The sequence below is a fragment of the Bactrocera dorsalis genome, chromosome 5, assembly GCF_023373825.1.
Source record: "Bactrocera dorsalis isolate Fly_Bdor chromosome 5, ASM2337382v1, whole genome shotgun sequence".
NCBI classification, from domain to species: domain Eukaryota; kingdom Metazoa; phylum Arthropoda; class Insecta; order Diptera; family Tephritidae; genus Bactrocera; species Bactrocera dorsalis.
Genome location: NC_064307.1, coordinates 3305997 through 3315793, shown reverse-complemented (window position 1 = coordinate 3315793; position 9797 = coordinate 3305997). Strand labels below are relative to the sequence as shown.

Sequence of the window (9797 nt, the reverse complement as noted above, 5' to 3'; positions counted from 1 at the left end):
GCTCAATCAAAAGTAGATATTATATTGGAAATCATACCTTAACGGTTATTGAACGCTTTTTCAACGCTCTCATGCCTGAAGGAAGTAGGATATATACCAAATTTCGAAGTATTTTTATATTTGTCTTTTAACCGTTTTAGATCAGAATTCTGAAGTTTAAAGCGTTTTCCGCCAAAATTATGTTTTTTTAATTTTTTACATACATTTTCTAGGAAATTCGAAGGCTTTCAAAAATTGAGGAAGTGCGATTGAAGAACAGTTAGGTTTAGTATTTAGTTTTAGGTGTTAATTTTAGAGACTGGAAAATATTCAAATGGCTTTATAACAAAATACAGCATTACAATGTTTTCTTCTAACAAATTTTAAACGATGTGAATTTTTTAATGTCAAAAACTTCTCCAACGGCATAGTGAGTACATACTAGATTATTGAGTGTCTAGATTAGTGGATAGATTAATTGTAATCAAAACATACCAAAATTTCGGTCGTAACATGCTAGTAAATAGGCAAGGGTTAACTTACGATTCGCCGCCACAGTACAATACAGTTCGTACCACGAAATGTTCCTGTTTATATGTTAAATTAAGAAAATAATGAAAATTAATTATAGGCCTGAGTAAATCCATTTTTATTAAATTTAAACTTGTTCAATTAGGTTGTGTTACAAAACGTTGTAGACCTAATTAGAGTGGCAGTCAAAGAAGCACTATCGTATTTCCACAGCTAAGTGAAAATTAGAAGCTAAATTTTGACTGCTGCAGAACACTAATTTAAAGTAGTTAGATCACCTATTGGCATAACATTACATATTTACATGTTGCTACGTAAAATGATTTTAAGTTATACAACACTTAAAAATAAGAGTACAAACTAACTGAATTATATATAAATATATACGCATGGATGTGTATTTATGTACTGGTTTTAAGTCAAAAGTATTTATGTGTATGTTTAGATAGAGCTGTGATACATATGCTGATGCTGATTTTCGTACACCTTTCCATTTTTTAAATTTCTTCAGGCAAAAATGTAGTGTATGTATGTGTCGCAGACTGCTACCATGACTGCTCGGGCTAGGATTTAAAAGCACACATGGTAGGTTATTTTAGTCATATTATTATATTTCAAATTGACGTTATTTACCTCATCTTCATCAGCCTCGTCGTCTAAGTCACCGTTTTGATGCGCTATACGGAGCGAGCGTCTTAAGGAGCCTTGATAGCCTGAACCAGAACTTGGCCGTTTCAGTAAAGGATTATGTTTGAAGGTGTTCAGATTGACATGAGAATCCCACTACATATATTCATTTTTATTAAATACTGCTATTACTTATATAGAATCAATTGCTCAACCTACCGATCCAGATACAATTTCTGAACGAACAGGATGCCATGACAAATCACGCACAATGTCTTTATGTCCTTCAATAGCCTCTTTTATTTGCCCTGTCAACACATCGTATACTGAAAATGTAACAATAAATATATAAGAATTTTTATATGAGCTAAATTTTTTTTAAATGGATGAACATGAACATGAAAAGTGGAAATATTTGAAGAATCATGTCTCCCGTTCCCAAAACAGTCGAGTCAACGTAACAGGAACGGACCTGGATTATAATCCGGCGGAGGACTGCAAACTCGTCAGAACTCTGCCGCTGCAACAACAAAAATTATGTATTTTTGTTAAGCCTATAAAACTTACTTATAATTCTGCCTGTGCCACAGCCAGTGTATATGTAGCGCTGTCCCGTTTGTAGAGCTGGGGAGAATTTCGCTCGCAATAAACTCTTGGTAACACGATGACCACGATAGGTCATCACGCTTACATCTCCCTCCAACGTTGCTTTTGGATTGTAATCTAAAAATAAATTCAAGCTTACAACCATATTCATTTAGCAAAATGTCGATAGCAAACTCACATTCACGTGGTACTGTATCCCAACGGTAATCCCATGGAATAAGTGGCAGTATTACTTTATTTAATTTGTTGTTGGGACTTGTCATTCTCATGTCCCAAATTTTTATGCTTTGATCTTTGGAATTAGTTAATAAGTAATGCCCATCGTTGCGTGGGTCGATGTAAGTAATGCCATCCAAGTGACCTTTGAATATGCCCACTGGCATATGCCTGACGCTAGTGCAGCTATTTCTGTTATTGTAACTGCTACCTGAACCGCTTCTTCCGCGGGCAGTACTACCAGCACACCGTAAATCCCACAACTTCAACACGCCATTATTGCAGCCAGACACAAATATATTTGAATCTTGATCGCTTACAAAACTAACAGCATTTATATCGTCTTTGTGAGTTCGTTGTGTATTTATCATTCGTACAGCATGTGTCTCACGATCGACCACATAAATTAACGAATTATTACTCCCGCCGATTATATGTTGACCACATGGGGAAAATCGCAGTGAAAATATACCGGCGCGTGATTGTTCGGCATTTAAATGAAAAGACTGCACATCTTTCCCGTCACTATTTACGGGTAAAACAAAAACTGAGGGAAATAAATTGCTTTAAAATAAGGCAAACAAATATATTTAGCTAAAACTCACAAGTATCTGACCATGTAGAATATGCTAAGTATTGCCCGCAGGGACTAAAGTCTACATCCAAAATACTCCAGTTACATATATCCGTTACGATACGGTTTATGCGATGGTATGTGCCCTTTGAAGAATCAAAAACGCGAATCACTGAATCTACGATATAAAAGAATGCACAATCATATGCATAGTAATTGCATTAATATATTTTTATATATGTATGTTTATAAAAAAAAAAATACCTTGGCAAGCAGTAATCAATTTACTTCCATCTTTATTAAATTTGCAAATGAAAACCTTGGCTTCCAATGACATTAAACGCAGGTCCTTGTTGTTAGGCACAAATAGATTTGCAATGCGACGTTGCTGATTAGGTGTAAATGATCCGGCTGGATGAGCGGCTATCCCATTCTCCCGTTTAAACAATCCACGAGTCAACGACCAACGATCACTTGGACGATTGCTGTTTGCTGGTAAAGCACACAACGCTTTTATTTCTTTGTACAACATGGTGTGCTGTAACATAAATACAAGAATAAAACCACATAGCATACTTATGTATATGGTAGCAACTTACACGAAAGGTTCGCAAATCTGGTTTCTTTCGTATCACAGGCATTCGCGCTGTTGGTCTTTCCAAGGGATTCAGGCGTTCCAGACGCTCCAGTTGACTCATTACAGTTCCAACGGCCAAACTCAATTGTTCACCAAGCATATCGTCCACATCCTCATCATCGAAGTCATCTTCGTCAATTTCATATACAATATTATTACCCATTCCTGAAACTAACTACTTCAAAGTTTTTTATGCTAATCTTAGTGACAAGACAAAACTAAATATTATATATAGATGTACTCAAAAATATGCAGATAAACGTTTTTGTTTTTGTTAAAAAAAACTCAATTTGTTGTTTATTTTCAGCTAACTTTATGATTTCGTCAAATGTTATAGAGGCGCTGCACAAGTAATCCTTATGTTTTCTTCATCAGCGCCTATGGAATAATAATGCAGAAACAAATTAATAAACGATTTGTTTAATATTCAAAAGCGAAATGTTTAATAACATTTTTTATCTAAATTATATTAATTACCTCACAAGTAGTGAAAATATTTGGTTCAGCTGCAACAGTGCAACTATTGCGATGTCTGGTGAAAACAAAGAAAACAAAATACTCAAAGGTATGTTGCCACCTGTGTATAATTTTTTTCGTTTTCCGTTTTGAGGTCGAATTCTTTTAATGTTGTCATTAACCCCTCATTCGTAAATAAAACTAATGGCGTTAGAACACTTTGCTTGAATCTGATCAAATGTTTTGTACAGTGTAGGTTTGTTTATTTTTCCTAACAGTCTATTGACATATCCAAAAAAAAACATCTTCAAAAATTTCGAGTAGCCTCTTTTGAACAAGTCAGGAAATATTTTTTTAGAGGACTATGGAACCCAGGGAACACTGAACCATGGTGTAATTTTTATTCTAAAATCTTACAAATACCATTTTTTATTAATTCATATGACAAAAAATACCCTATACCAACTTCGAAACAATTAAGCTTTATAAATAGTTTTGTAAAGGTATTACACTGGACTTCTTTAGCTTTTCTCTACACAAAGGGCATTCATCACGTTCATCCAGCCAATCAAGGATACAATTCCAACAAAATAAATGTCCACATGGCGTCAAGGTCGTATTAGTACGTGAATCAAGGCAAAGGATGCACTGTGGCGCCTCAGATTTTTCGGAATTTGCATTTCTCTCTGTGTTGATTGGCCTTCTAGAAGAGCTGTTTATATTCTCTAACTTTTTTCTTTTATGTTCTTTCCAATATTCGTATGCATTTATTATTAGTGACACAGTTACTTCTAGAAATGTTATCACTCCAAGTATTTTATATCCATATAATGAAAACTCTGGTTGTAACCAGTGGCGTATTAGGACGTAATTTAAGCCAGTAAAACGCTTGGAGATTTGGTATTTGCCGGAATGCACATAAAATAATGATTTATGTAAGGCCTTTATATATTGTGGAGAGAAATACAATATTCGAAGCACCCTTAGTAGTTTTTCCTTTGCATCCGGTACAATTTCCTCATTATCTTTGATGTATTTTTCAAGTTTTTCCAAAATTCGAACAAATAAAGCATCTCCGCCGAATTCCAGTATGATTGCAACTAGTTGTAACTGCAATTATTTATTATTAAATGGTAGTGCTTAAAAGGGTATATTGATCACATACCAAACGGGATGGAATGTGCATATATGCACTGTCAACTTGAATAATACCAGTGTATTCCTCACCAAGTGTTTGTAAATTATTGATTGACGCAAATCCATGATAACTAATTTCGGCAAAGAGTTTACATAGTTGATTGTATTTTATCCAACTGCGAGAGCCGGTTAAACGTAGGAGATCCGAGAAATCTTCTGTTAGTTCTTCTGTGTATTTGGCATCTTTTTGAACAGATCGTACAATTTCAGGTTGGCGTGCTTGAGCATTTCGAAAATCTAATGGATTTTTTCCAATTAACTTACGACCTTGTATCATTCCTTAATTTTTATAAAAAAATTAGAATTACTAGTGGTAAATTGTCCAAAGTACGAAGTGATAACAACAGTCATGTTTTATTTATTATTTATTTCAGCATAGTGGAAACATATGTTTTTGTAGGGTTGCTTATTTTTAGTAATTTTCAGAACAACGATTAACTGCATATGTATATATTTTTTATATTACAATTAATAGATGCATCTCAAAATCAGTTATTTATAAGTTCCTTAAAATTAATTTGTTTTTCTTTTTTAATCTTGAGGCAAAACACAAAAGTCTAATTGACTAACACATGATGTTCAGTCATTGTCAAGTTGTACTCGTTGTTTTGTTTTGTATTTAACGAGTAATAAAATTTTTGGCACGACGTCGTTCGCTGGCTTTACTTTTTGTTCCCGAATAGCAAAAAGCTGAAGTTTTCAGAGTTTTTGGATACCTTCTTATCACAATATTTAACATAAAATTTATACATATAAATTTAATAACTCAAAAGCTAATATATTAGTGCGAAAAAACTAGGACTGTGTGCTAAAGTAAGCCGAAAACGGTTGCTGAAGTCATAAAAAATTGACGACGTCATCCACTGATGTACTAGGTCTACTCGCCTACGAGTCTTCTCCTCGTTTTTGCAAAAGAAATATACTTCGTGCATTCACTTATATACGCGACTATTTTTTCGTGTATTTTGTAGTTAAAATCATGGCTCAGTAAAAATGTCTCGCCTAAAAATTAATAAAGTGCATAAAACTCCATCTGGAGAAATTTTCATAAACTACAGTTCGCTGTCAAGGAATTCCTTTAATTTCAAGTTTCCAAACCTTCTTTGCCCAGCTACTAGCTGCACTTCATCTAAAATATTTTTTAATAACAATGGAGAACAAAAAACCTCAAAACATTTTTGCACGCTCAAAGGCGTGTCAACCAATTGATTCCTCACTACGCAAATCGTCTTCAGGTAAAAAAATATTCTGTTAACCTTACGAAATTCTTATATGATATTTATTTTTAGATTTACAAGTCAATAAGTGTTTACCTCGTAATTCCCGACGTCGAGAACAACCGTCAACCACTCGTAACGATTCGCAGCGAAATTCGAAGCAGTACTCTTCAGTTAAAGCGCGACCAAATGTCGATAAACGACCACGCCAACGTGGCGGCGGTACCTGTAGCAATGTTAGCAACAGCGATGAAGCTTTCATTAGCGAAGACAATCTTACATGCGCGACTGAAGATGTTTCTGCTACCAGCACCGGATTAGCCACGGTAGTAGAGCCGGTGGTGACCGGTGCATTGACCAAAAAAAAGTTTCGGCAATATGCGGACTACGAATTGAATTCTGTGTACGCACCAGGGAGCAAAAAGCAGAATTTGAATCATCTGCTCAATTTTCATTACGCTCCGCGTGACGCTGATAACGCTTTTAGTTTTAACGTTTTTGGCAGGAATGGTGGTAGTGGCTCAACTGTGGCCACAAAACGACATGGAGCCAGTAACGGGAGTAAACGCCATCGTTATAATAAAGAGCAATTCTTACAAGCTAAGTGAGTTATTTCTTAAAAACTTTAAATTGTCATACAATGTAAATTTCTTATTCTAGTTTTCAATTTGTTGTGAAATCTGGTATCAATTTGAGTGTCTATTCATCGCCTGACAATTTAATCGATTGGAATCTTATTGAACAAATCAATATTCAAACTGAAGAGGAGCCGCAATGTCCCATTTGCTTATATCCACCTATTGCAGCGAAATTAACTCGTTGTGGTCACGCATATTGCTGGCCATGCATTCTACATTATTTAGCGCTAAGTGATAAGACTTGGCGCAAATGCCCTATTTGCTATGAAGCTATACATACAGCTGATTTGAAAAGTACTACGATTGAACAACAACGTCAGTTCAGTATTGGCGATGAAATTACGTTCCATTTGATGCGTCGCAAAAAAGGTTGCATGATGATTGAGAAATATGATGCTAATACTCATCAAAATGCGATGAATAGCTATCCATTAATTTCAGCCGAAAATGATTCAAAAAGTTTTTCCAAATTCTTAATTGCCAATCGCAGTGACATTTTAAATATAATTGATCGTGAGCAACGTGAATTGGTTGCTGGCCAAGATCCAACCAGTCCAGAATACATTTTCATACAGCAAGCTTTGGACTTGCAAAAGGAGCGACGAGAGAAAGTTGAAGAACTGAAAGAGGGTATAGAAGTACATTCAAATAAAGCTGCGAATAAGCTTAATGAAGAAAATGAACATTATGACAATTTAGGGGCGGATAATGCTGAAGGACTCGAGCAAAATGTTGATGTATTAGGTACTGAGAGCGTCATTAGCAATGATGATAATTCGCTAAATACTAGTAGTCTGGCGCTATCCTCCGTGGATATTGAAGAAGTTCATACAAAATATTATTATTTTTACCAATCTGTGGATGGGCAAAATATTTTTTTGCATCCTTTAAATGTAAAAATGCTACAAGCATGTTATGGTGCATTAGAACACGCCCCGTTGGTAATTAATGCACGTGTATTGCAAAAGGAGTACCACTCAATGGATGAAGAACACCGCCGTAAATTTACTTGTCTCAGTCATTTACCACTAACATGTCAATTTGCAGTAATTGAGGTCGATATGCAACCACCATTTGTTTCTAATGAGATACTACGTCTATTCAAAGGTATGCCTAATAGTCACGTTATTGAAACTAGAAATGTACTAAACTTTTATTACAAAATGCATTTAGACGATATTTTTATGCGCAAGAAAGAACGCCAGCGTCGCGAACGCGAGGAACGTCGACGCGAAAAGCACATAAATGAAATTAATGATCGTCAAATGGGAAAACTGATTGCTAGCACAGCAAATTTGAACTTATCATCCGCACAAGAGTTTCCAACAGTAAGAAATTTGTTTATATTTCCTACCTCTAGCAGGATTAAAATATTAATTATATTTCTTATCATAACCTTTTTTCTTAGTGGGGCTTCGAAGAGGCACTTCCTGGCAGCAGCGCTACTACGGATAACAACACCAGCAACCCAATTGCATTACCCAAGACAAAAACTCAAGCAACTTATTCAACTGTAGCTGTAGTCGGAGAATCGCCAAACGTAAAAGAATACTGGCCGACATTGGCATCGCCTGTTAGCAGCAGCAATAACATGTATCAGGAATTATCAGCTTGGGGTAAAAATATATCCACTTCAAAACCTTTTGTGGCCAACACAGCCGTTACCAATCGCACCATAAGTTCTGGTCGCTCTAGTGAATGTGAATCGCTTGACGGCTATTTAGCCGAAAACATTGGTTTCACAACACCAATGCGTACAGATTTAGGTGATGTTCTTGCCATGGCTATAACACAAAAGAAGCAAACTGTTACCGCCACAGCAAGCGCTGGTGGTAAAAAGAATAAAAAGGCTAAAAAAATGACGCCACTCTTCTCCACTGGCATAAACTATGCTGGCAAATAAATACATATGAACATTTACAGTTAATATTGTTCAATGTGAACCTATTTCAAAGTACTCTATTTAATTTCAATATTGAAATGAATTATTTTTTCTTTTGGTTTTCCTTAGTTTGTATGTGTTTGGAATGAATTATAAATTGAACAAACATGATATAATGCTAAAATTCTTTTTTAAAAATTGTGAACAAACCACAAATTTAGACTATTGAATTTAAAATTCGCTGCTAATCGGAATACTATAATGCATAGAGTGTACAGAATTGCGCCATTTGTGCAAATATTACTGGCAATTAGAATGCAATAAACTCAACTAATTGGCAAAAGTGTTACGTTATATTTTTTTAAACTATGGAAATGGTAAGTAAATATTCGCATTTATAAAGAATCAGACAGATCTCGCATGTTTGAATAATGTTTCTCCCTTGTACGTTTTTAATATGGGCATCCTTGTCTTCTTTGTCATGAGTAGCATGCTCCTTCTTCCTGCTATGTAACTTGTTGGTTACCACCACTCTAGTATGCCTCGGTGAGTATGCAGCTATTAATAACGACAATTTGTATCTTAATTATGAAAACGTCAAACTTTCCATAAGCAGCTTTTAGATATTTGTCAACACTTTTGTGTAAGACACTTGCATTTATTTAATAATTTCATTTGGACATCATATTTTCATTCTAAACATCACATATCATCACATACAAACAAGCGCATGTACGTACATACATACATACAAATGCACGTAACTTAGAATGAATTTATTTTATAATATTTAATTTAGGGTATTTTGGCGCCTAGCGCTCATATGCAATTTGTCATTTACCTTCTTTTAACCTTTGTGTTTGATTTCATTTGTGTGTGTATTTACTTGTTTTTAAATAATATCTTTTTAACAAGTATTTGTTAGAAATCAGTCGAAAATATAATCATATTTCGCATATATGCATGTTCTAAAGCATGGTTCATATATATATTTCTTTATAAATATTTCCAAAGTATAATAAATAAGAACGTTTAATACTTAAAATTAGTGGGATTACGCGGATATAATTTTCCTTTTTTACAATTGATTGGTTTCCGGTATAGGTTTACGTAATATAAAATGTCAATAGGCATAAGTTCAATTTAATTCATTTTAAGAGGGCACATGTTTCACCATCATGAAGTCAAACTGCTGACTTATCTGTTCTCAAACATTTTAGTATGTACTTAATTGCTT

At 34.7% G+C, this 9797-nt stretch overlaps 3 protein-coding genes across 3 annotated transcripts; 1 reads left to right on the top strand and 2 right to left on the bottom strand.

Moving 5' to 3' along the window:
- Nucleotides 1-600: 600 nt before the first annotated feature.
- LOC105232663 (DDB1- and CUL4-associated factor 11) lies at nucleotides 601-3780 on the bottom strand. The gene is made up of 9 exons (XM_019992546.3): nucleotides 3648-3780; nucleotides 3133-3548; nucleotides 2798-3071; nucleotides 2565-2711; nucleotides 1922-2506; nucleotides 1705-1860; nucleotides 1357-1463; nucleotides 1144-1293; nucleotides 601-1073 (listed from the first exon to the last, which is right to left on the bottom strand). The coding sequence occupies exons 2-9, from the start codon at nucleotides 3331-3333 to the stop codon at nucleotides 1056-1058; spliced, it is 1638 nt and encodes a 545-aa protein (XP_019848105.2). The 5' UTR covers nucleotides 3334-3548; nucleotides 3648-3780; the 3' UTR covers nucleotides 601-1055.
- A 160-nt stretch (nucleotides 3781-3940) lies between these two features.
- On the bottom strand, nucleotides 3941-5307 carry LOC105232664 (peroxisome biogenesis factor 10). The gene is made up of 2 exons (XM_011214439.4): nucleotides 4792-5307; nucleotides 3941-4736 (listed from the first exon to the last, which is right to left on the bottom strand). Exons 1-2 carry the CDS (start codon nucleotides 5098-5100, stop codon nucleotides 4110-4112), a joined length of 936 nt encoding a protein of 311 aa, XP_011212741.2. The 5' UTR covers nucleotides 5101-5307; the 3' UTR covers nucleotides 3941-4109.
- A 102-nt stretch (nucleotides 5308-5409) lies between these two features.
- On the top strand, nucleotides 5410-8903 carry LOC105232665 (RING finger protein 10). Its single transcript, XM_011214440.3, has 5 exons — nucleotides 5410-6058; nucleotides 6113-6644; nucleotides 6701-7785; nucleotides 7852-8006; nucleotides 8087-8903. The coding sequence occupies exons 1-5, from the start codon at nucleotides 5974-5976 to the stop codon at nucleotides 8579-8581; spliced, it is 2352 nt and encodes a 783-aa protein (XP_011212742.2). The 5' UTR covers nucleotides 5410-5973; the 3' UTR covers nucleotides 8582-8903.
- The last annotated feature ends 894 nt before the right edge of the window (nucleotides 8904-9797 follow it).

Bases quoted from the DNA above. Each gene is read 5' to 3' on its own strand.
- LOC105232665 (XM_011214440.3), top strand. From the start codon at position 5,974: ATGGAGAACAAAAAACCTCAAAACATTTTTGCACGCTCAAAGGCGTGT. The intron at 6,645-6,700 runs GTGAGTTATTTC...TTCTTATTCTAG, and splicing joins GAGCAATTCTTACAAGCTAA to TTTTCAATTTGTTGTGAAAT. The intron at 7,786-7,851 runs GTATGCCTAATA...AAATGCATTTAG, and splicing joins GATACTACGTCTATTCAAAG to ACGATATTTTTATGCGCAAG.
- LOC105232663 (XM_019992546.3), bottom strand. From the start codon at position 3,333: ATGGGTAATAATATTGTATATGAAATTGACGAAGATGACTTCGATGAT. The intron at 2,507-2,564 runs GTGAGTTTTAGC...TATTTCCCTCAG, and splicing joins TTCTACATGGTCAGATACTT to TTTTTGTTTTACCCGTAAAT. The intron at 1,464-1,704 runs GTAAGTTTTATA...TTACATTTTCAG, and splicing joins TGGCACAGGCAGAATTATAA to TATACGATGTGTTGACAGGG.
- LOC105232664 (XM_011214439.4), bottom strand. From the start codon at position 5,100: ATGATACAAGGTCGTAAGTTAATTGGAAAAAATCCATTAGATTTTCGA. The intron at 4,737-4,791 runs GTATGTGATCAA...AAATAATTGCAG, and splicing joins TGCACATTCCATCCCGTTTG to TTACAACTAGTTGCAATCAT.